A 24801-nucleotide genomic window follows, 5' to 3' on the forward strand; every position below is an offset into this window, starting at 1 on the left:
TGCGCAGTGGTTCTTGAAGCACTGACTCCAGCTGCAGTCCACTCTTTGTGAACCTCCCACATATTTCCTATTTTTGAATGGGTTTTGTTTCACAATTCTCTAAAGGGTGTGTAATGTGCTTGGACTGAGCTCTTTGAACAGTCAGCCTCGTTTGTAATGACCTTTTGTGTCTTGCCTTCCTTGTGCAAGGTGTCAATGGTTGTTTTTTAAACAACTGTCAAAACTGTGTTCACAGCCATCTTCCCCATGATTGTGTAGCCCACAGAACTAGACTGAGAGACCATTTAAAGGCCTTTGCAGGTGTTTTGAGTTAATTAGATGATTAAAATGTCTTCCATACAATATAGTATGCTAAAAACAGTATGCGAGCCAAGCAGTACATCCGAATTCAACTAATTCGAAAATCAGTGAGAAGTACCCAGATGACCTACTACTTCTGGCGAGATTCTGAAGTGCACATCCAATGCATGCTGTGCTATCTCATACCGTCCCACAAGAGAATTTGTGAATGGGAGTAAAGCGACGCAACTCACATGATCATGACAAAATGGTGGATGTAGTATGTCTGAGTTCCATTCACACTACTGACATTCATACAGCATGGAATGTACTTTTCTAACAGTCCAGTATAACATTTAAATTCAAAGGCAGTACCTACTGTGTAGTAGGGGCTTTCGGACGCAGCCAATGTGTCTTCAGTACTGAACCTATTCACATTATTAAATTTTCTGAGATACTGAATTTGGGGTCTTCCTTATGCCTAGTTCAGACTGCGTGATTTTAGCCCCGATTTTGGCTCGCCGACAGGTTTTGAGAAATAGCTGACAAATGCATGAAATCACAGGCAAATCGCTGCTCGTGCACGTGAGTGACAATCACACAGTATGAACTATCAAAGACGCGATCTGAGAGAATCGCCGATGAGTCGCCGATGCCTGTGAGATATTTGGCGTGCTAAATATCTGGAGCTGTCGGCGATTCAAATCATGCCGTGTGAAATGAGTTTTGACTGAAAATAACATCAGCCATCGCCTACAGCCAATGAGAGAGCAGCTTTCACTTGTGTGTGCGTGTGTGTATACCTGCTGCAGGCCAGCGGGAGGCTGGGGGAGAAGTTAAAAGCGCTCTTTTTCGGTTTATTTGGACCCACGAAATGGAGGAAAAACTAGTGGAGGTTTGACAGGACTCAGGAGCAACTGTGTCTGTTTGACGTTTTATACAGAAAGAAATTAGTTTATTATCAACGTTGAGGAGAAATGGCTAATTCCCTTTAAACCCAGGTGAGCAAACATGTACATGTTCTACCCTATTAAAGGCTTCTTTCTCATTATGTAGTTAATAACAAAAGATATACTAAGTGTTTTTGGCTGTGAGACGTAGTTTGGACGAAGTTGTTGGCGATTCTTCCTATTGTGAAGTCATGCAATGTGAATGTCCCTGTCGCCGATCCATCTTGCAGTGTAAACAAAGCAGCGACAAACGCTAGCACAGATAGTCATGCAGTGTGAAAACATCTGACATGACTACTTTGAAAATCATGCAGTCTGAACTCAGCATTAGTTGTTATCAAAATGAAATAAAAAATAAACACTTGAAATATATCAGTCTATATGGAATGAATGTATACGTTATACAAGTTTTAATTCTTGAATGGATTTAGTGAAATAAATCAACCTTTTGAAGATATTGTAATTTTATGATCAGCTTATGTATGTATTGCGTATACGATTATTGCAAAAGCGATCATCTTGCAATGTATTGCGGAGCCCTAACTCAAAAAATATTGTCTAATGTTCTTCTGTTGACCTTGCCTGTGTTTGTAGATACACGTGGCGGAGCACGGAGTGGAGTGAGTGTCGTGTGGATGCTCTGCTCAGCCAGCAGGACCGGCGGAGAGCCAATCACACTGGACTGTGTGGCGGAGGTGTGCAGACCAGAGAGGTTTACTGTGTCCAGGCCAATGCTGAACTCCTCAACTACATCAATAACAGCAAACACAAACAAGGTACAGGCATCTCTCCTTGACAGGTTGACAGATACACTGCATTTTTACCACCAGGAATGGATTCTTGATGTATTGTTTCTGAGTCAAATCAAATGATGATTGACCGACAGCACAACAAGAATGTGTTCAGTCCCAAATCCTTCACTATAGTGACTATCCTGAGCTGTGATCAAAAAAATATATAAGCACAATGGTGATGACGTGTTAAATTATTTATTATGGCTTTTAAGGATCGGTTAGCTAAACATCTGTATGTGATCAAACGTTTTGTGGTGTTGCTTGGCAAAAATCTTTTTCACTTCATGACATGATTCAGTTAGAGAACCATTGTGTTTTGCAAGTTGTCATGAGTAAATCTGTTTCTTATGATTCCAAGAGTAAATATTTTTTAGTATAATGGGCTATTTATTCCTAAAGTTGATTTCATGAGAAAATCTTCATTTGTTTTATAACATTTACATTTAGTCATTTAGCAGACGCTTTTATCCAAAGCGACTTACAAATGAGGACAAGGAAGCAACTTACACAACTATAAGAGCAACAATGAATAAGTGCTATAGGCAAGTTTCAGGTCTGTAAAGTCTAAGAAGGAAAGTATTAGTACATTTTTTTTATTTACTTTTTTTGGGTACAGTTAGTGTGATATCCAGAGAGGCAATTGCAGATTAGGAAGTGAAGTGGAGACTAAATAGTTGAGTTTTTAGTCGTTTCTTGAAAATAGCGAGTGACTCTGCTGTTCTGATGCAGGTAGGGAGTTCATTCCACCAACTGGGCAGATTGAATGTGAGCGTTCGCGAAAGTGATTTCTTCCCTCTTTGGGATGGAACCACGAGGCGACGTTCATTCACAGAACGCAAGTTTCTGGAGGGCACATAAATCTGCAGAAGTGAGAGCAGATGAGAAGGAGCAAGGCCAGAAGTCACTTTGTAGGCAAACATCAGAGCTTTGAATTTGATGCGAGCAGCAACTGGCAGCCAGTGCAAACGGACTAGCAGCGGTGTGACATGTGCTCGTTTAGGTTAATTGAAGACCACTCGTGCTGCTGCATTCTGGAGCAGCTGAAGAGGCTTGATAGAGTTAACTGGAAACCCAGCTAGTAGAGAGTTGCAGTAATCCAGTTTGGAGAGAACAAGAGCTTGAACAAGGAGTTGAGCTGCATGTTCAAATAGGGTCGGATCTTTCTGATGTTATAGAGTGCGAATCTGCACGATCGAGCAGTTCTAGAAATGTGGTCAGAGAAGTTTATTTGGTCATCAATCGTTACTCCAAGGCTTTTCACCATTTTGGATGCAGTAATGGTTGCCCCATCCATCTGGATTGAAAAGTTATGGTGTAGAGTCGAGTTGGCAGAAACTACAAGCATTTCCGTTTTTGCGAGGTTCAGCTGAAGATGATGATCTTTCATCCAGTGTGAAATATCCAACAGGCAGGCTATAAGATGCCAAAAACAAATCTTTATAATTTTAAAGTGTCATTTGATTTCATACAATAATCTTTATAAATTACCTTTTGATTCTGTATTGTACGTGAGTCTTAGTTTCATTAGATTTCAAAAAACAATTCTTTAAGGCTCCTTATGAGTTTCATTTGATTCCATAAGAGTATCCATATACGTTCCAATTGATTAAAAGAATCCTTATAAGTTCCTTTTGATTCTTGTAAGTTCACTAATTTAATTTCATGAGAGAATCATTTTAAGCTCATCATAAGCTCTATTTCATTCCATAAGATAAACTTTCTAATTTAATTATACGTTTCTTTTGATTCAATGAGAGAATAATTGTAAGTTCATTATAAGTTTTATTTTATTCTATAATAAAATCATTATGAGTTCATTATTAGCACCATTTGATTCTATAGGAGAATCATTAAAAGTTTACTATTTGATTTCATAAGAGAGTAATTTTAAGTTCAGTATGAGTTCAGTATGAGAATCTTACTGCTAATCAAGCTAATCAAGCTCTTTCTAGGTATACTAACTTCCAGGCAGGTGTGTTAAAGAAAGTTGGAGCTAAACTGTGCAGGACACCGGCTCTCCAGGACCAAGTTTGGACACCCCTGCCATAAGTGAATCTTTAAGATTAATTTGATTGCATAAAAGTATCTTCAAAATTTTCATGTAATGCTTTAATGGAATCATATGTTTTCCAAAAGTCCTCCAAAAATAGGTAAACACCAAGATAATCTATTATAATAACGTGAATTTTTTTATGACGCTTTGCCAAAAAATGTGTACCTCTCAAAAAAACAATTAATATGCAAAATACATGGATCTATCCCTCATATCCTTCCTCTTTCCTAGTTTTCTCTCTCCACCACTCACATGCACTGTGTGTGTGTGTGTGTGTGTGTGTGTGTGTGTGTGTGTGTGTGTGTGTGTGTGTGTGTGTGTGTGCGTGTGTGTGCGTGTGCGCGCGTGTGTGTGTGCGTGTGTGTGCGTGTGCGCGCGTGTGTGTGCGTGTGTGCGCGTGTGCTTGTGTGTGTGTGTGTGTGTGTGTGTGTGTGTTTGTTTGTGTGCATGCATGTAAAGCTGAAAATCTACTATATGTATTGCATCAGCATTTCTTTGCATGCTCCACACACTATCTCTCGATTAGTGGGCCACCCTTCTTAATAAGAACATTTTTTTTTATCTCTTTCCCTCCTGCTTGCTCTTTTGATGCTCTGAACTGTGTGTTGAGCACATTGGAATTTATGGTAACACACGTGTCTTCCACATTAGAGCAGACCAACACTGCCTGCATGAAAGGCTCCTATTAAAACAGGCCACTGGTGGAGCTGCGTATGCCGGGGAATCTGTGTGCTTATCAGCGTGGAGCAGGAGATCTGGCTTCACTGGGGGGGTAAACTGAGCCGCTGACAGCAGATACACCAGAGCAGACGGTGCAGAAAGTTAAAGGGAAATGTGCTGCAGTCGTGATGTTCTCGCTCTGGGAGGATCCTGTCAGCTTCAGAATCTTTGATGTGATCGAGCCTTCATCAAATTCTTTGCATTTGCTTGTTAGAAACACAACATTGTGCGTATAGCATGAACAGAACATTATTTCCCACAGGCCTCACTGTTTCATAATCCAAAGTGGATGAAGTTTGAATTTCATTTTCTAACATTTGATTCCACATGGTGATCTTTTAAAGTTCAATTATGCGTAAATAAATAGTGATCTATTGTAATTTGTTTCATATAATGCTATACGAGTGAAAGAGGTTAGCACTGTCACCTAAAAGTAAGAAGTAGGGGTGTCAAAATTAATTGTTTCTTCGGTGCACCGCAATGCAGACGCGGACAATTCGGTCATATTATGTAATGACGTCATTTATCTCATATGCAGAGATGTATAGTAATGAAGTAGAACTACTTCTCTACTGGACTTAAGTACTAAAAGACTGTATCTGTGCTCTACTGGAGTATTGTTTTTTTTTACTCCTACTTCCACTTTTACTTCAGTACATATTTTCGATGAGTTTAATACTTAGATTTTTTATGTGCTGCATTGTTACTCGTTATTAGGGGTGTCAAAATTATTCATATCAGTTCAGTAACAGACAGCCTGATCTCACGAGAAAATGTAAGTATTTTACGTTTTGCCAGTTTAGTGGCTAATTCGTACAAATTCATACAAGTTCAGTCGTAGAAAATTGTACGATTTTTAAAAGGAGGCGTGGCACCTACTCCCACCCCTAAACCCAACTGTCATTGGGGGATGAGCAAATCGTACTAAATTTTACGAATTAGATCATACAAATTCATACGAATTAGCCACTAAGTGAATAAGTTACGAATTGCCATGAGATTGTGTAGTAATAGATCATAACCGGTTATTTCGTACTGATGTCATTTATCTCCTATGCAGAGATGTATTGTAACGAAGTAGAACTGCTTCACTACTGTACTTAAGTACTAAAAGGCAGTATCTGTACTCTACTGGAGTATTGTTTTTTTTCTCCTACTTCCACTTTCACTTCAGTACATACTTTCGATGAGTTTAATACTTTTAACTTTGATAGATTTTTTATGCGCTGCATCGTTACTCGTTTTTAGGGGTGTCAAAATTATTGATACCGGTTCAGTAACAGACAGCCTAATCTCACGAGAAAACGTAAGTATTTTACGTTTTCCCAGTTTAGTGGCTAATTTGTACAAATTCATACAAGTTCAGTCGTACAAAATTGTACAATTTTTGAAAGGAGGCGTGGCACCTAACCCCACCCCTAACCCCAACCGTCATTGGGGGATGAGCAAATCGTAGTAAATTTTACGAATTAGATCGTACAAATTCATACGAATTAGCCACTAAATGAATAAGTTACGAATTGCCATGAGATTGTGTTGTAATAGATCATAACTGGTTATTACGTACTGACGTCTTTCATCTCCTATGCAGAGATGTATAGTAACGAAGTAGAACTGCTTCACTACTGTACTTAAGTACTAAAAGGCAGTATCTCTACTCTACTGGAGTATTGTTTTTTTACTCCTACTTCCACTTTTACTTCAGTACATACTTTCGATGAGTTTAATACTTTTACCTTCGATAGATTTTTTTAATATGCTGCCATCGTTACTCGTTATTAGGGGTGTCACAATTATTGATATCGGTTCAGTAATAGACAGCCTGATCTCACAAGAAAACGTAAGTATTTTACGTTTTGCCAGTTTAGTGGCTAATTCATACGAATTCGTACAAGTTCAGTTGTACAAAATTGTAAAATTTTTGAAAGGAGGCGTGGCACCTAACCCCACCCCTAAACCCAACCATCATTGGGGGGGAGGAGCAAATCGTAGTAAATTTTATGAATTAGATCGTACGAATTCATACGAATTAGCCACTAAATGAAAAAGTTACAAATTGCTATGAGATTGTGTTGTAATAGATCATAACCGTTTATTGCATACCGACGTCATTTATCTCCTATGCGCGATGTCACAGTACAATACTATGGCGAAGGAGGCGAGGGCGAGTAAATAACGGTCTTACTACAATGAAGGCTGCACAGCACACGAGCCGCTATTTCACTACTAGGGAGAAATGCTGTAAAACTCCATCTTTACCTCTCTCTCTCTCTCACTTTGGACATTTGACCAGCTGGCTTGTTTGTGAGGTAACTTTTTAACTCCTCTTGGCTGTTAAATCGATACTTGTGCATCCAGACAGGAGCGTGCCTGTGGTGCGAGTTTTCAACAATGTGTCTATTACGGATTACCTGTGATAACCGCGTATTATGCGCATACAGACTGTATCCGTGGCTGTTCTTCCCGCGTCACTCATCAGTGAACAGCGCTTTGATTTCTAAAACTGATCTACTTTACATTTACATTAAGTCATTTAGCAGACACATTTGAGATTTTATATTTATTTATATGTATTTATTTTACACAAAAATGAGGCATTTAGCGATTTGGCAAAAGGAGGCACAATGTACACACAAAAAGTGTTAATAATACAAAGGAACTGTTTGTGCTCAGAGAATAGGGTATAATGCGGAATGACTTTTAATTTGTCAGTAATCTGGGTTGTTGGCTTCCGGTGAACTGTATGCCATTACAAAATCGACGCGTTTAAGGTCTTTAAAAATCAGCGATCATCACTGGCTGAGTGATATCTGATATAAGGTGGGTCTCAGATTGTACAAGAAGCACTGCATTAAATATTTTTTTTTTCCTGCCATGTCTTTAAAATATGAACATTTATTTTACCACAGTATATTCACAGTATATCCTGAGGGGCACGTGGAGTAGGCAGATTTTCATCTTGTTTTACTCTTGAACTACTAAAATGAATGCCAAAGTCTATTTAACTAATTGTATTGGAATTACATTTCAACATCGATGCTGCAAAAGGAACCGTATAAAATAGAAAAACTGTTCAACGGAAGTTTATTCGTGTATGGGAAGAAGCACTAGCTCTGCATATATCCAATTAGGTGCTAGAGTAAATTTTTATTTATTTATTTTTTTATAAATTGATGTGGGGTTTCTACGTGTGGTTTGTCAAACCCACTCACATGTGTGAAGCATGTTTCATAAATGCACTTTGATTCCATAAAATAATCTTTATATGATGCTATAAAAGAATTTGTATAAATTCCATTCTGTTAAATGAGGCAATCATTTGAATATCAATAAGATCCTACAACAGACAATAAAAGTCAAAACAATAGGGCAGAATCTAGAGTTCAATATTAGGCTGACAATTCAAATGGTTCTTGATGAGTTCATTGCAAATGTGCTGCAAAACCCACAGAGGAAGCTTAAGTTTTGAGCGTGTGGGAGGAATCCCGGGGCTTCTGCCTGTTTGAGATCTGAGCACAAGTAAAAGCTATAACCAGCTTATACCCCACATTATTATCACAATACTGTCAATGGAGGCGATGCCTTAATACGCACAATAAACTGCCATAACATTGCATTGGGCAGAGCTATATTTGGAGCTGTTTATATAGGAGCTCACACAAATGTGATTCATTTGTGGGACTGGATATAGTTTGGCAAATGGCAAAACCAGAAGTCGCTTTAACCCAACATTTTTCAGTCACTTACCAAAACTTTGACAGGTAATTGAAAATGCTTTGTGTTGCTCTGACAGATATAAAAAGAAGTTGTCTGGTCTATTGCATTTCATGAAGAAAAGCAAGAAAATAAAATGTCATATATTTTAATTGTTTTGTTGTTTTCATATTTTGTTTAATTTTAATTTTTATTTATTTCAATTAATTAAATCATTTACTAATGTTGTAATTTTTATATATATCATTATTTTTGCTGGTTTTTGTCAATGTTGTAATTTTTAATGTATTTTCGATTTTAATGGTATTTTATTTATTTATTATTATGTAAAACTATTTTTATTTTATTTTTAATTATGTATATATTTATTTTAATGTAATAATAATTCATATTGTATTTTATTTTTTTATCTTTATTTATTTATTAAATTAAATTAAATTTTATGTTATTTAGTTTTATATTTTTATTGTTTTTTATTATTTAATTTTTTTATTGTTCATTATTTTATTGTTTTTATTATTCATATTTATTTTAATTAATTAATTAATTTGTTAATATTGTAATTTTTATTATTTTTTCATTTTTAATGGTATTTTATTTATTTATTAATATGTAAAACCATTTTTAATGTTTAACTATGTATATATTTATTTTTAATTTGATAATAATTAATATTGCATTTAATTTAATATTTCTATTTATTAATAATAATAATAATTTATATATATGATTAATAAATAGATTATATGTATTTGTTTGTTTATTTTTTATTTGTTCATTTGTTTATTTAATAAATAATAAATAATGGCAAATGGCAAAAATAGAGGTCGCTTTAACCCAACTTTTTAGTCACTTACCAAAATGCTGACAGGTAATTGGAAAAGCTTTGTGTTCCTCCGACAGAAATAAAAATATGTCTGATCTATTGCAGGAAGAAAAGCGAGAAAATAAAATGTGATAAAATGTCATAAGTTTTATTGTTTTATTTTTTTATAATTTTTTATTTTTTATTAAGTCATTTATTTATACATTTATTTATTTGTTTATTTATTTATTTTATTTTTAATGGTATTTTTTATTTATTAATTCAATTTATTTTTTTTTTATTTTATTGTTTATTATTTATATTAATAATGAAATAATTTATCAATGTTGTCATTTTTATAATTTTCTCATTTGTAATGGTATTTCTTTATAATTTTTTATTTATACGTTTTTTAAGTATTTATATAATTATTTTTATAGTATTAATAATTAATATTATATTTTATTTTTATATTTTATTTTCTTCAAAATTATATTAACATAATTAGTTAGCTGATTCATTTCACACACTTTTTTATTTTTATTTTTATTTTTGTTTTCTTTTTTTGGCAAATGGCAAAACCAGAGGTCACTTTAACCCAACATTTTTCAGTCACTTACCAAAACGTTGACAGGTAATTGAAAAGGCTTTGTGTTGCTCTGACAGATATAAAATAAGTTGTCTGTTCTATTGCATTTCATGAAGCAAAAGCAAGAAAATAAAATGTGAGCAGACTGAGTGGTGTGTGTGAGACCATTTTTCATATTTTACTGACAAGGAAAGCAGAAGATGCTATAAATTTTGCATATAACCTTTCCGTAACCTGCCAAAAAAAGTGAATTTTTGATGAACGTCCAAAAGAGGCTGTTTATTGTAGATCTTATGATTTTGGGGGCTCTTAAAAGGTGGAATGTGCTCATATTCACTGTTTCCTGCATCACAGCTCAGGATAGTTTGATAGCTTAAGATCTTCTGGCTTGAATGATCCCTTTAATGCTGTAATATTGTGGAAATAGTCTCAGTATATCCTCATTATGCAGCTCAGAGTGATAGCATTTGTGTTTGTCTGTTGAAGTAGTTTGTAGAGCTGGTGTTTGTGTATGTTTTGTAGAAGGTCAGTCTTCAAATGGTCAGATGCCTAGTGTCCCTCCTCTCCTGTCCATCACCTATGAGATCTCAGGTAAGATGGTTAACAACTTTAAAGTTTGGTTTTGAAATGGTAACCCATGTTTATTTTATTTTATTTTATTTTATCCATTCGTTCATTCATTCATTCATTTTCGTTTCGGTTTAGTCCCTTTATTAATCTGGTGTCGCCATAGCGGAATGAACTGCCAACTTATCCAGCATATGTTTTACGCAGCGGATGCTCTTCCAGCCGCAACCCATTACTGGGAAACATCCAAACACTTTTGCATTCACACTCGTACACTACGGACATTTTAGCTTATTTAATTCACTTACAGTGCATGTGTTTGGACTGTGGGGGAAACGGAACCACCTGGAGGAAACCCACGCAAACACGGGGAGAACATGCAAACTCCACACAGAAATGCCAACTGATCCAGCCGGGGCTTGAACCAGCAACCTTCTTGCTGTGAGGCGATCGTGCTACCCACTGCGCTACCGTGACCGTACCCTATTTTATTTATTTTATTGTTTTATTGTTTTTTGTTTTTATTATTCATTTGTAAATGTTTCAACTTTTTCATTTTTAAGGTTATTTTATTTATTGATTTCATTTAATTTTTTCGTATATTTATGAAATTTTAATTTATGTAATTGTTTGTAATTGTTTTAAAATTTCCATTTATAATCTTATTTTATTTCATTTATTTAGATTTATTGTTTTATTATTTTATTGTTTTTCTTATTTTTATTTATTTATTTAAATAATTTATTTATAAATGTTTTATTGTTTTTAATTTTAATTGTATTTTATTTATTTATTAATTTTATTAATTTTATAAAAAATTATTTGAATTATGTTATTATTTATTGTTTTATTATTTATTTATTAGTATTATTTAATGGTTTATTTATTTGTAAATGTTTTAAGTTATTCATTTTTAATCTTATTTAATTCATTTATTTATTTCATTTTATTTTTATTATTTTATTATTTTATAATTTTATTGTTTTTATTATTTATATTTTTTTTTAATTATTAATTTATTAATGTTTAATATCTTTATTTATTTAGATTAATATATTTTAAATTTTTATTGTTTTTATCATTTATATTGACTTTTATTAATTGATTTATTTATTTGTAAATTTTTGGTTTTTAATTTTTAATGTTTTTAATTGTATTTATTTATTTTATAGATTTATTGTTTTTAATATTTTTTAATTATTTAATTATTTAGATTTTATTTGATTAATTAATTAGTTTATTAATATTTAAATGTGTATTTATTTTATTGTTTTTATTTTATTGTTTTGATTATTTATATTTATATTTATTCATTAATTGATATATTCATATGTAATTGTTTTAACATTTTCGTTTTTAATGTTATTTTATTAATTAATTTATTTTTGTTTTATTATTTAATTTTTATGCGTTTATTATTAATTAATCAACTGATTTATTTATAAATGTTTTCATTGTTTTCATTTTAATGGTATTTTATTTATTTGTTAATTAAATTTTATATTATACTTTTTTATTATTTTATTCTTATTATTTATATTTATTTATATTAATTCATAATTCCCTAATGTTGTAATTTTTAATATTTGTTTTCATTTTCATTTTTATTAGTATTTTATTTTTTAATTAATTATTTAAATTTTAGTATTAAAATTATGTATTTATTTTTAATGTATTAAAAGTTAATATTGTATTTAAATGTGGTATGATAATTGTTGTTAGAATAAATTATTTTATTTAATTGATTAATTTTTTTTCACGTGATAAAAAAATTTATTTATTTTTATTCATTTATTTAATTTCCCTCTTTTTTCCTTCTCCTTCCTGCTTCTGCATAGTATTTTTTACATTACAGTTTTTTCTTATTTTGTATCTGTAAGTTATCCTCAAAAGCACGCCACAAGTAAGAAAATAATTATTTACAAAATTAACATATTTTATTGTAACTTTTTTTTAGTTTTCCCTCTTCTCTTCTCTAAATCTGACATGATGCTCTTTATTTGTGTAAATCTCTCTGCCTGCGGCGTGTTTGCATATTTCGATAGCTTTGTCTGTTTACTCTCTGTATTTTGGTAAGTGTTTGTGTCCATAGAGAGCTCATTACAAGCACTCATGTGATGCAACGCTCTGAAGTTCCTCCTGTGGGCTCATAAACTGACAGAGATTGATGGACAATGACAGTCTGTACTGTACGCTCTTCTTTAAAGAAATCAACAAGCGTTTTGTTTGTGTCTATAAGTGCCATATTAAAATAAAATAATAAAAACAAAATAAATAAAGCAATAAAAATAATAACAAATTAAATATTAAAAATTAAATAAAATGATACATTAGAATAATAAAAATAAAATAAATAAAATAAAATAAAATAATTTTAAATATTAAATAAAAATAATAAAAATTATAAAAAATAAAATTATAAAATAAAACAAAAAAATATAAAAAATGTAATAAAATAATAAAAATAAAATAATAAATTAATAAAAGTTAAATAAAATAATACAAGAGAAAATACAAATATATAAAAAAGAAAATAATAAACTAAAATAACGTAAAATAATAATAATAATAATAAACATAATAATAATAACAATAATAATAATAATAATAATAATAAATATTAACAATATATTTAAACAAAATAAAATATTTATGCATTAAATCTTTTGTGCCTAAAAAATTAAATGAAATACATTTTGAATGTTAACGTAAAATAACATAAAATAAAATATTAAAATAAAATAGTACAATAAAATAAAACAACAAAAATAAAAAAAAAATGAAATAAAATAATAAAAATTAAAAATAACATAAAATAATAAACAAAAATGAAAATATTAAATAAAATAAAAAATATTATCACTTAAAAATAATAATAATTTTAATGATAAAATAAAAAAGAATAACAAATTAATTAAACAAAACTATAAAATAACACAAATTAAATAAAATAATTAAAATGAAATGAGTATAAAATACAAAAAAAAATCTTTGTGCATTTAAAAAACTTTCTTGCCTAAAAATTTTATAAAATAAAATATGATTATATTGCACATATATTATCCTGATACTTTAACATTTGCATACATGGAGCGCCTTGATTTTTTTAAGCAAGTCCCAGAATATTCTCCTGCTTGAAGCTGAATCTGTCCGTCTGGGTTTGTCAGATCAACCACAAACCGCAAACTCTGATTAGACTGAAAGTTTTGCGCAGAAGGTCTGGACCATCTGCCACATAAACAGGGACAACCTGTGCAGCGTTGTTCAAGTCTGTCTCTGCATTACTGTGAGGAACAGCTGAACTGTCTCTCCTCATTGTTTTTGAAGCTCTGTGGTGTTTCTGTGCGTCTCTGGAGAGCTGAATGCGGCTCGTATCCACTTTACCTGTGGCTTTGATGCAAACACAGGCTTCATGGCTGCTGTCAGCCATCAGGCCCACAGACAACACTAAGCTTAATTTTACAACGTTCACACTGCTGCTGTTTGGGCTTTATCGTTACTTGTTAAAAAACATGGTTCACACATAATAGATTATTTGACATGGTTGGCATTTGACAACATAGATACGTTGTTCTTTTTAATGATTATTAATCATCAGTTTTGTTTACAATTTGTTTACTGTTGTAGGGTTAAACTTAGCTGTTTCCTGAATAATTTTCACAGTATGTCTAATAATATTTTTTCTTCTGGAGAAAGTCTTATTTGTCTTATTTTGGCTAGAATAAAAGCCGTTTTTAATTTTTCAAACACTATTTTAAGGTTAATTATTAGCTCCTTTAAGCTATATTTTTTTCAGTAGTCTACAGAACAAACCATTGTTATACAATAACTTGCCTAATTACCCTAGTTAAGCCTTTAAATGTCACTTTAAGCTGTATGGAAGTGTCTAGAAAAATATTTAGTCAAAAATATTTAGTTATCATGTGCTGTCATGATGGCAAAGATAAAATAAATCAGTTATTGCATTGGTTCTCAAACCGTGGTATGTGTACCACTAGTGGTACACAGGCTTTCTTCTAGTGGTACTCCAAAAAAATACACTTTTACCTTTTGACAATTAAGTGATTAGCACCGGCTGTTCCCTGTAGCGTATATGATCACATCGGTGCAGTGCTTAGAATGTTTACTTTAGTGCATTGTCAGATGCTAAAAATAAGGTGTGCGGCAGCGGCGATTGCAGAGCTGATGAGAGGGGTCTGGATGCAGACCTGGTGCAGTGCAATCTGAGCTGCATCCAATGCTTTTTAATAGGCTCACCTAACCCCACCCCTAACCCTACCCATCACAGTGATGTCACTCGCTCCATTTAGTGCATTGTGTCTTAGATTTCATCGCTAAGTGATGCAAATTCAACTTGCATCATAAAGGCTGCATCCAGATACTATTGGAGCAGATACGTGGTAGAGAAGTGCTTTTGCAGACCAGTACTGTTGTGTTGGCATTTCGGTTCTTACAAACTCAGGAATCTCCCCATGCTGCATCATTGGTATAATAGCTATCACAAATGTGTTAAAAAAAAATGTGTTCGTAGTTGTGTAAAAAAATGCATGTTTTCGATATGTTATCTGTTTTGTAAAGTTTGTTTTGTTAACTAAAAGTGGCTTTCGGTTCAATTGTTACCTCAGATTTAGGCTAATTAATTTGGATGTGATTCAAATTTCGCAGGACACAAATAGACTCAAGCAACTTTGCCATGCATTGGAGCTATAGAATAGTTCAATTTAGTCTCTGTGTGCGGTTAACACAACCTCCAATAATTAATCTGCCTCGTCATTATGGTGGTACTTGGAGAGACAGTTTTTTCTGAGGTGGTACTTGATAAAAAAGGTGGAGAACCACTGAGTTATTAGAAATGAGTTATTAAAACTATCATGTTTAGGTATGTGTTGAAAATATCCTCTCTCCGTTAAACAGAAATTGGGGAAAAAAATAAACGGGGGCAAATAATTCAGGGGGGCTAATAATTCTGACTTCAACTGTATAATTTTTTCTTTTAAAGGGCACATATGGTAAAAAAATCTACTTTTCAAGCTGTTTGGACAGATCTGTGTGTTGGTATAGTGTATAGACCGTCATACTGGGGTGATATGAACACACCCAGTCCTTTTTTTTTTCAATTTAACTACAAAAAAAGGGTCGGCCAATTGGAGCTGTTTTCAAATCGATCGCACCATTACGTAGGTGTGCGATTCCCCCCGCCCACCGAATTGATTGACAGCTGCGCGCATTAACATGTTCCGGTAGTCACGTGTATATGTCAACAAGACCAGACAGACATGCAAAGCAACCGGGAATAAAAGCTCTGTTCTGTTCGCTAGGATCAGCAATCATCATCAAAAGTGATTAAGAGTGAGTTTCACATGTTTAAAGTGTTTTAAAACAGAGTATGTGTGTAATTAATTACAGCGTTTTACTTCAGCTTTACTTCATCAGCACAGCCGCGTGTCAGAACAATTATAAAAGAAGACGCTTCAATCCCGGTTTGTGGAAGTTAAATTGGGTTTATTTTGTACATTAGCATAACAGATATCCACAAAGTACTTGAGGTTAGCCTTAACTAAGCTAAGCGCGCTCTGTCTGTCTGCCTGCCTGCCTGCGTGTGTATCTGTGTGTGTGTGTGTGTGCGTGCGTGTGTGTGTGCGCGCGTTAACTTTGTAACGATATTGTGTTTGACTCATCAATGCAACTTCACAATACTGATTAGTAAAGTTTAGTTCTTACTGTAGTATCTCACAAACGCTACGTGAGACCTTCTTCCTTTAAGTCTGTCTGTTGTCTGACGCAGCTGAGGGAGGAGGCATGTAGAAATAGTGGGCAGGAAAGACTCGTCTTAAAGGCACAGTACGACAAAACCACCCCCAGCTGAAAATCAGTATAAAACAGCATCTTGTAAAAGGTATAATGAAAAATCTGATGGGTATTTTGATCTGAAACTTTATATAAACATTCTAGAGACGCAAAAGACTTGTATTAAATCTGAAAAAAGGGGTAACCTAGGCGCCCTTTAATAATTAAATGTAATAATTTCCAATAAGCTGAAACATTATCAAATTACTCAAAATAATAAATCAACATATTAGATTTGGCCTTCAAACCCTCCTGAAGTCTTTATCCCTTTCAGTATTTCTCCTGTTACTTTCTCTTTGCTGTGCTGCAGCAGGCACTCGTGACTCTTCAGAGCGTGTTTAATGTTGCCATTTGTTGTTTCCTGCAGTTACATAAACCTAATTGTGGTCCATGTGTCGTCCCCACGTGGGCGTCTCGCTGCAGTGTTTTAATGTGTGTGTTTCCATTTGCAGCATCTCCACCGGTGGATGTTCGCCTGTGTAAAGGTGCGACTCCGAGCGCCACACAACTGTGCCACATTCAGTGCCCTGTGGAGTGTCAGCTGTCCCCATGGGGCGCCTGGGGGCCCTGCACCTTCGAGAACTGTGACGAACGCAGCGTCAAAAAAGGTGAACACTTTATACAGTGCCCTCTGCTAATACTGGCTCCCTTGGTAAATATGAGCATAGAACGATGGGATTTTTTTCATTTATGGGGCCAGATTTAGCTTTTTTTTTGTCTATTCCATGAGAGTGTAATGCACAGGGACTTTTAATTTTTAATAAGCCAGCTAAGATGCTTCCTGTCATGCTATTATAAACTTGCCTACGGAATCAGAAATGGCATACTTCCATAATATATAGTACGTTAAATACAGTATGCGAGCCGAGTAGTATGTCCGAATTCATAGTATTGGAAAATCAGTATGCTAGAATAGGGCTTTTCAAAGTGTGAGGCGTGCCTCCCCCAATATAATTATTAAGTTTAATTATTATATGAATTTTTTATTATATTTAAACGTCTTAATTAAACAAAGCTAAAAAAAATTATTTGTCAAAAATAAGAAAACCTTTTTTACCCAGAAGGTCATAGCTGTGAATTCGTTTCTGTTTGGCAAGCCCGCCAATACAGGTATATGCCTGCTAATACAATGGGTCGGTTTCTGAGACCCCCCGATTCAAAGCCTTCAAGTTCAGTGCTTAAACCCAAAAGACGACGATATGATGATCAGTATTTGAGTTTAGGATTTACGTGGACTGGACCAGCTGAGGAACCACGACCTTTATGTGTGGTTTGTCAAGATATTTTGGCTAAAGACAGCATGAGACCCGCTAAACTTCGACTGTTTTGACTGGGATGGACAGTTCTTGGATTTGTTCCATTCATATTGAACCATCATCCTAGTTTTAAAAACGTTATATTAAAATACTTGTTATTACTCTGTAAATAATTGCACTTTCATGCAAATGATGATAAAAGTGAGTTAACAGTCTGACATCTGTCTGTGTCTTTATATATATATATATATATATATATGTGTGCGTGCGTGCCTGCGTGCGTGCATGCGTGCGTGCGTGCGTGCGTGCGTGTTTGGGAGGAGGGGGGCGCCAATAGATAAGTTGTGTCAAAAGGGAGGCCCACTGTCTTAGACTTTGAAAAACCCTGTGCTAGAAGAATTCGAATGACCTACTACTTCCGGCGAGATTCTAAAATGTGCATTCAATGAACGCTAAACTATCCCATAATTCACAGCAAATGAATTCATGAATGGGAGTGAAGCTACGCAACTGACGCTTCAGGTAGGTAGGTTACGTGATAATGACTAATGGCGGATGTAGTACATCCGAGTTCCATTCATGCTACTCACATTCATACTGTTATGTGTTTGTGTTGTTATATTGGATGAGATGTAAGATTAGGTGAGTTTCTACTGGTGCTGGGAGAAATAAGAGAAATCACAACTGATACATCTATGTGAAACAAAACTAACAATTTATTAAACTATGATATTAAATAATAAATATACAGTTGAAACCAGAAGTTTACATAAACTCTAAATAAGGAACATAACTTTTTTTTTAAATGTCTGATGGTAAATCATACTGAACATTTACTATTTTAGGTCTGTTAGGATTACCTAAATGATTTACATTTGCTAAATGCCAGAACATTAAGAATTTTTTTTTTTTTGAGAATTTTTTATTATTTCTAGCCAGTCAAACCTTTACATTCCCTTGGTATTTCTTTAGCTTTGCTTTTAAACTGTATAACTTTGGTAAAATGTTTTGGGTATCCTCCCACAAGCTTCTCACGATAGTTTGAAGTAATTTTGGCCCATTTCTCCTGACAGATTTGGTGTAGCTGAGTAAGATTTGTTGGCTTTGTAATTTATAATTCTTGTATTGTTTTAAATGAACTATAGTTTGTAGAGAATGTATTCTGTTTCATTTGTACTTTAAACCTTTTGTTGTTATTGCAATAAAAAAAAAAAAATAAATAAGGGATCACGCCATGTGATCGGCCATGACAGTCGCAACTTTGAGCCCCTAGAAGTGTCTTGCTTGACGGCTTCGTTTTCAACACCGCCCCCACCTGGGCTCGGCTAATCTGCCTACTTAATGCTTTTGAGCACTGCTGGCCAACTCCCGAGTGTTGCGTCGAGTGGTGTGCAGAGTGGCGTCATAATGATGAGTGACGATCTTCTCGTCCAATGATTGCACGCCTGGGGCAGGACAGGAAACAAAGCAGGGAAAAGGAAGAAAAAGTGAAACATAAAACAAACACAAAACACCACAAAACATACGTGGAACGTAATACATACTATATAAAATGTACTTTTCTAACAATCGTGTATTAAATTCAAATTCAAATGTAGTACCTACTAGATCTGGTTTGTTTAAAATCAACAGTGGTGGTTACAGTGCCATTACTTACCCAAACTATAGTGCATGCTGAGTAAAAATATCTGCTGTAAATATCTGCTGTAAAACACATTTCTAAACATAAAAGTTTTAATAACTCATCTCTAATAACTGATTTATTTCATCTTTGCCGTGATGACTATATAATATTTTACTAGATATTTTTCAAAACACTTCTATTCAGCTTAAAAGCTTAACTAGGTTAATAAGGTTAACTAGGCAGGTTAGGGTAATCAGGCAAGATATTGTATAATGATTATTTTGTGCTTAAAATGGTGTTTAAAAAATTAAAAACTGCTTTTATTCTAGCTGAAATAAAACAAGTAAGACTTTCTCCAGAAGAAAAAATATTATCTGACATACTGTGAAAATGTCCTTGCCTTGTTAAACATAATTTGGAAAATATTTGAAAAAAAAAAAAAAATTCAAAGTGGGGTAAATAATTCTGACTTCAACTGTACATTCATTTATTTACCAGCAGCTTGGTTTCTTCCATCACTTGTTGTTGTTCTTCTTCTTCTTGTTTTATGGCGGTCGGTAACCAAATCAAACAAACAAACAAACAAACAAACAAAGGGACAAAGAAAAACAGACTCCTCTTCTAACACAAAAGACCGTGAGTAGTCCATTACGGAAAGGAAACTAAACATCACAAACTAATACAAAACAACCACCAAACATAGTCAAATAATACACTTAAAATAATTTAATTAATATATAAACAAAACTAGCAACTCAAATACTAATAATAAACAAAAATAAAGAAATTCACACACCCCCCTCAGCCAATTTGCATGTTGGTTTGGTCAGGCGGAACAGTGTCGGCAAATGTTGCCAGCCGGTCCCTTAGAGCAGCCGGACCTCTGTTAGACTACAGTCTCTGGAGTACAGAGCCACGCTAAACTTGGATCTCACATGTAACTTTAACTCACAGAAATAAATATCAATAAATCTCGTCAAAAGTACTAGAACGTGTGCACTCCAAACTAGTAACTTATAATATGAAACAATTGAAATGAAAATAAAATGTCAAAGTGAACCAAACTGTGTCTGTCATTATTGTGTATATTCTGTAACGAATAAGAAATACCAAATTAAAAAATTATAAATGTGGTTGTGTTTGTGTATATACTATTGTTTAAAGTGCGGACACATTGTTTGCCATCACACTTATATTACCTTATAGTATTTAGTTCTGGACTCTGTGGAGACCATTTCATGACTGTCAGTGTTTCATCAACTGTTAATTTTACTGCATTAGCAGATCATTACTATGCTAAAAAATATAACTACTATATTACCAACTGTATTAGAGGAACTTTCCAGAAGTAACAGCATAATGGATCTTTACTTTTTAGCATTCACAATCCCATCAATTCAGAAAATAGTCAAAATCACATTCAGAAATGCAGCCTCAAACCAGAACAGAGCCTCTGCCATGTCTTACCAATGGCAAAAAAAAAGGGGGGGGGGGGGGGGGCAAAACAGGCACTTTAATTTAAGTGTTCTCATAATTTTTAATTAAAATAACTTCCCCTTCTTTCCTTTAACATTTCCTCTCTTTTTTGATTGGAGGCACTTTCATGACTGTCATTGTTTTATCAGCTAGTTTGTCACTGCATTAGCAATGCATTTGGGATCATTACCATGCTGAAAATATAGCTACTGTATTACCAACTGTATTAGAGGAACTTTCTAGAAGTTTACATTTTCAGCATTCGTTACTTTTATATGTATTATTCTGAAATGTTTTTGTCATGAAGATAGCCGATGAAGCTGACATGGCATCAAATAAAAGATAACATTGGATAACATATGCTATTTTGTCCTATTTCATCAACTTTTCAAATGTGTGGCATGAGTTTGCTAATAGTTAATTGGCCTTCTGTACACACTCCATATTCATATATTCTATCCAATTTATTTGCAGGTTTCAAGTTCAGACGGCGTTCCATCACTAACTACCCGACGGGAGGTGAGGGCAGCTGTGCTCACCTGGTTGAGTCCATCCCGTGTGATGATCCCAGCTGTTTTACCTGGCAGCTGGTCAAGCTGGAGGAGTGCATCCCTGAAGAAGACATGGACTGTGGAGAGGGAACGCAGAATCCGCAAGTCCGATGCATCAACAACGAAGGTATCAAACGCTTCTGTAACATGTCAGGTTTGCTAAAGCAATTTTGGATGAGATTTATTTATTAATGCTATTTTAGTACTGGTTAGTTGTCAACAAAGCTTTGTAAAATGCTGTCAGAGTGGAAGTAGAGAGGGTGAGATGGTCAGCAAAACATTTCATTAACATTTAAAATGCTTTTTAACTTTAGTTTTGACTCTGCTAAAGCAGTCTTTCCCAACTCTGTTCCTGAAGGCGCACCAACAGTACACATTTCCAAACTCTCCCTAATCAAACACACCTGAATCAGCTCATCAGAACATTAGAAAAGACCTGAAATGAATTTTTCTGATAAGGGAAACTATCAAAATATGTACTGTTTGTGTCCCAGGACAATCCCAGCATACAAATACCATATGTTTGCAGTTAACAAACGTGCTAATTTAACATAGATTCAGTGATGTAAAGTAACAAATTATAAATACTCAAATTACCTTAATTGAGTAGTTTCTCTCAGGAGTTGTAATTTACTAAGTAGTTTTATAAATGTGTACTTTTACTGTCCCTTGAGTACATTTTTAGTGTAGTATCTGTACTTTTACTCCAATACTTTCCTTTAGCCTGCAGTCACTGCTTCATTTTTTCCTGTCTATGGGAATTAGAAAAATCCGTCCTGTGATTCCTGTCCAATCAAATCACACATAGAAGGTAAATAGCATCATGATGAACTAACTCAAGACATGGGCGATTTATAATTGCAGCAAACCGTTTGGAAGCATTAAAAGTGTTGAGATGTCCAAATCTTTACACGCATTAACCCAGAGACTGTTTAAATGCATGTCACTGATGAGAAGATGACGGATGTTTACTGTATGATGACTGAAATTGCCTTAAACACCCAGCAGACACAAGGTGTCAGATCGACGTTGTACCACCAACGTTGTGGGGATGTTGCATTTTGTTTGGAAAATCGGTTTGACGCCAGAATTCAACATCAAGCCAACATCAATGTCCAATATCCAATCTAAAATTAACCAAATATCAACATTTAATGATGTTACCGCTTGACATTGTGTGGACGTTACCACTATCAGATGTTGGATTTTGGTTGCCATACCTGAAAAATAAATGTCAGTATTTGATGTCAATATGATGTTGGTTTAAGATGTTGGCTCATCGTTAGATTTTGGTCACTTTCTTACAACCTAAAATCAACCAAATGTCAACATCATTTGACGTCGTTATTGGACATCAAAATAATTTTGATGACATTGCAATCTAAATCTAGGCATTGCTGGACAATAACTAAATGCACTACAGAATGTTAAGTTTACACACATCCACAAATAGCATGTAAGCGCATCAACCTTTAACAGCGTAATACTCATAACTGTTGAGCATACCTGCTAATACTCCCATTTTTCCCGGGTGTCTCCCGTATTTCAGACCCATCTTCATTATTTTTCTGTCTCCCATAAAACTCCTGGAATCCCCCTCACCCTCCTCATTTTTTTGGTACAGTCCAGCCTGAAACCTGGTGCATGTTTGCGAATCAATTCTCCACCCAACCCCGCACCCCCCCTCTCTCTCTCTCTCTCTCTCTCTCCGCCCCCCTCCCACCGCTCTCCCGGATTTTCAGAATCAAATGTTGCCAGGTATGCTCTTGAGTACTTTTGACTTTTGAAAGGGCTACTTATTACTCATACTTTGAGTATTATTTACAACAGATACGTTTACTCTACTAGAAATACATTTTTTATCAAGTGATAGTACAAATAAATAAATAATTAAAATTATAATAGAAGGTAAAGGGAAGAGAGTTAAATATAACTATTAGAGATATATTTAAATATAAGTATTAGAAGTAGTAGAAGTAAAAGTAGTAGTAAGAATAATGTGGCTATTACTAATATTAATTGTAATAATACATAGGGGTAGGGCTGAGGAGTGTGTGTGTGTGTGTGTGTGTGTGTGTGTGTGTGTGTGTGTGTGTGTGTGTGTGTGTGTGTGTGTGTGTGTGTGTGTGTGTGTGTGTGTGTGTGTGTGTGTGTGTGTGTGTGTGTGTGTGTGTGTGTGTGTGTGTGTGTGTGTGTGTGTGTGTGTGTGTGTGGGGGAAGGAGGGAAGTGGGAGGAAAAGTGATTTAGTCTGTAAACCTAACCTCTGGGCCCCGTTTCATCTCAGAGTATGTTAACCCTGAAATGAGAGAAACTCTGGGTTTTTCCATTTCAAAATGGCAGGTTTGTCAAATTCGAGAAAGCAGGGTAAGTAACTCAGGGTCAGTTACCGTGGTCACTTACTCTGTGAACCTAACCTGATCAGGAGCAGTTTCTGTCGGTCTCCTCCTCTTTTTTAAAAAGGAAGCGGTATTTCTCGCCTTAGCACTAGGTTTCCACCCACAAATTTTTTTGTGCATTTTGGATATGCACATAAAAAATCGGTTGATGGAAACGCCAAGATGCACATAACTGTTGAAAATAGGCATAAAAACCAAATGCACAAAACTGAGTAGAATAAACTTTCTATTCAATCAGAAAAGATAAACTACGATGGAAACACTTTCACCGAACAAATTCCAGTACGAGCATTTAAAAAAGGTTTGTTATAATAGATCATATGATGATGAAAATGTGTGAGAATGGTCCTTTTTTAATGAATAATTAGTTTAAATTCACTGACTAGATTAATAGGATTATTACTCATTCTAAAAGCTATATTTTAGTACTGTTTACATTCTAAATGCCAGCTGTATTAGAGTTTAACTTTCTAGAAGTAACAGCATAATGGATCTTTACTTTTCAGCATTCACAATCTTATCGATTTAGACAGGACTGTTAAAATCATTCAGAAATGGAGCCCAAAACCAGGACAGAGCCTCTGCCACGTCTCACCAAAGTAAAACAGGCTAATAACAGGCACTTTAATTCAAGTGCTCTTATAGTATTTAATCAAAATAACTCCCCCCTTCCTCCTCTTCAACATCTCTTCTCTTATTTGATTGGTTTTGATTGGTGCAAATGTCAATCAAATGAGCTCAGTTAACAGTGTCACAATATTACAAATAAAAAATAATAATCAATCACAACTTCTGTTTCATGCCAAGTAAAACTAAAACAACTGATCTTATTCCAAAAATGCAAAGCATAATCTTTTGCGTGAGGCTTGCCAGATGATTATACCACTGAAGCCGGCCAGCAAGATTCTCACGTGTTCTGACGGTTTCTGTAGCGGATGTCTTCTAAAAAAAAACCTGCATTGATTATGTGTCCGATAATTAGCCTCCGGTTATTCCGACACTCTCCTGCAGGAGTGCATCTGTGTCTGGTCTGTCAGCTGGTTTATCTGGAGCGTTTTCCTTCTCTGCTGGAGCTCTTCACAGGGTTAATGCTGCAGAGCAGAGCAGTGTAAACATGATGCTAATGGCGATCATGTCCTCCTGCAGCTCACACGCTCAATAAAGACCAGCGCTGCTAAA

At 34.4% G+C, this 24801-nt stretch overlaps 2 protein-coding genes across 21 annotated transcripts in view; one reads left to right on the top strand and one right to left on the bottom strand.

The window, feature by feature from the left end:
- Positions 1–24801, bottom strand: part of LOC147840426 (uncharacterized) — a 362844-nt gene that overhangs the window by 164271 nt on the left and 173772 nt on the right. The window lies entirely within an intron of this gene.
- thsd7ab (thrombospondin, type I, domain containing 7Ab) overlaps positions 1–24801 on the top strand; it is a 279181-nt gene that overhangs the window by 125502 nt on the left and 128878 nt on the right. For 12 of the 19 annotated variants that reach the window (XR_015510188.1, XR_015510184.1, XR_015510185.1 and 9 more), the window contains 4 exon segments: positions 1824–2005; positions 10427–10495; positions 16771–16926; positions 21149–21352. Coding sequence is in view for 5 of the 19 variants with exons in the window: in XM_087284994.1 (XP_087141120.1) it covers positions 1824–2005; positions 10427–10495; positions 16771–16926; positions 21149–21352 (611 nt within the window). In the remaining 14 variants the exon portion in view is untranslated. 19 annotated transcript variants of the gene reach the window in all.

The sequence above is a fragment of the Danio rerio genome, chromosome 16 (assembly GCF_052040795.2).
Source record: "Danio rerio strain M-AB ecotype USA chromosome 16, GRCz13ab, whole genome shotgun sequence".
In the NCBI taxonomy this organism is placed as follows: domain Eukaryota; kingdom Metazoa; phylum Chordata; class Actinopteri; order Cypriniformes; family Danionidae; genus Danio; species Danio rerio.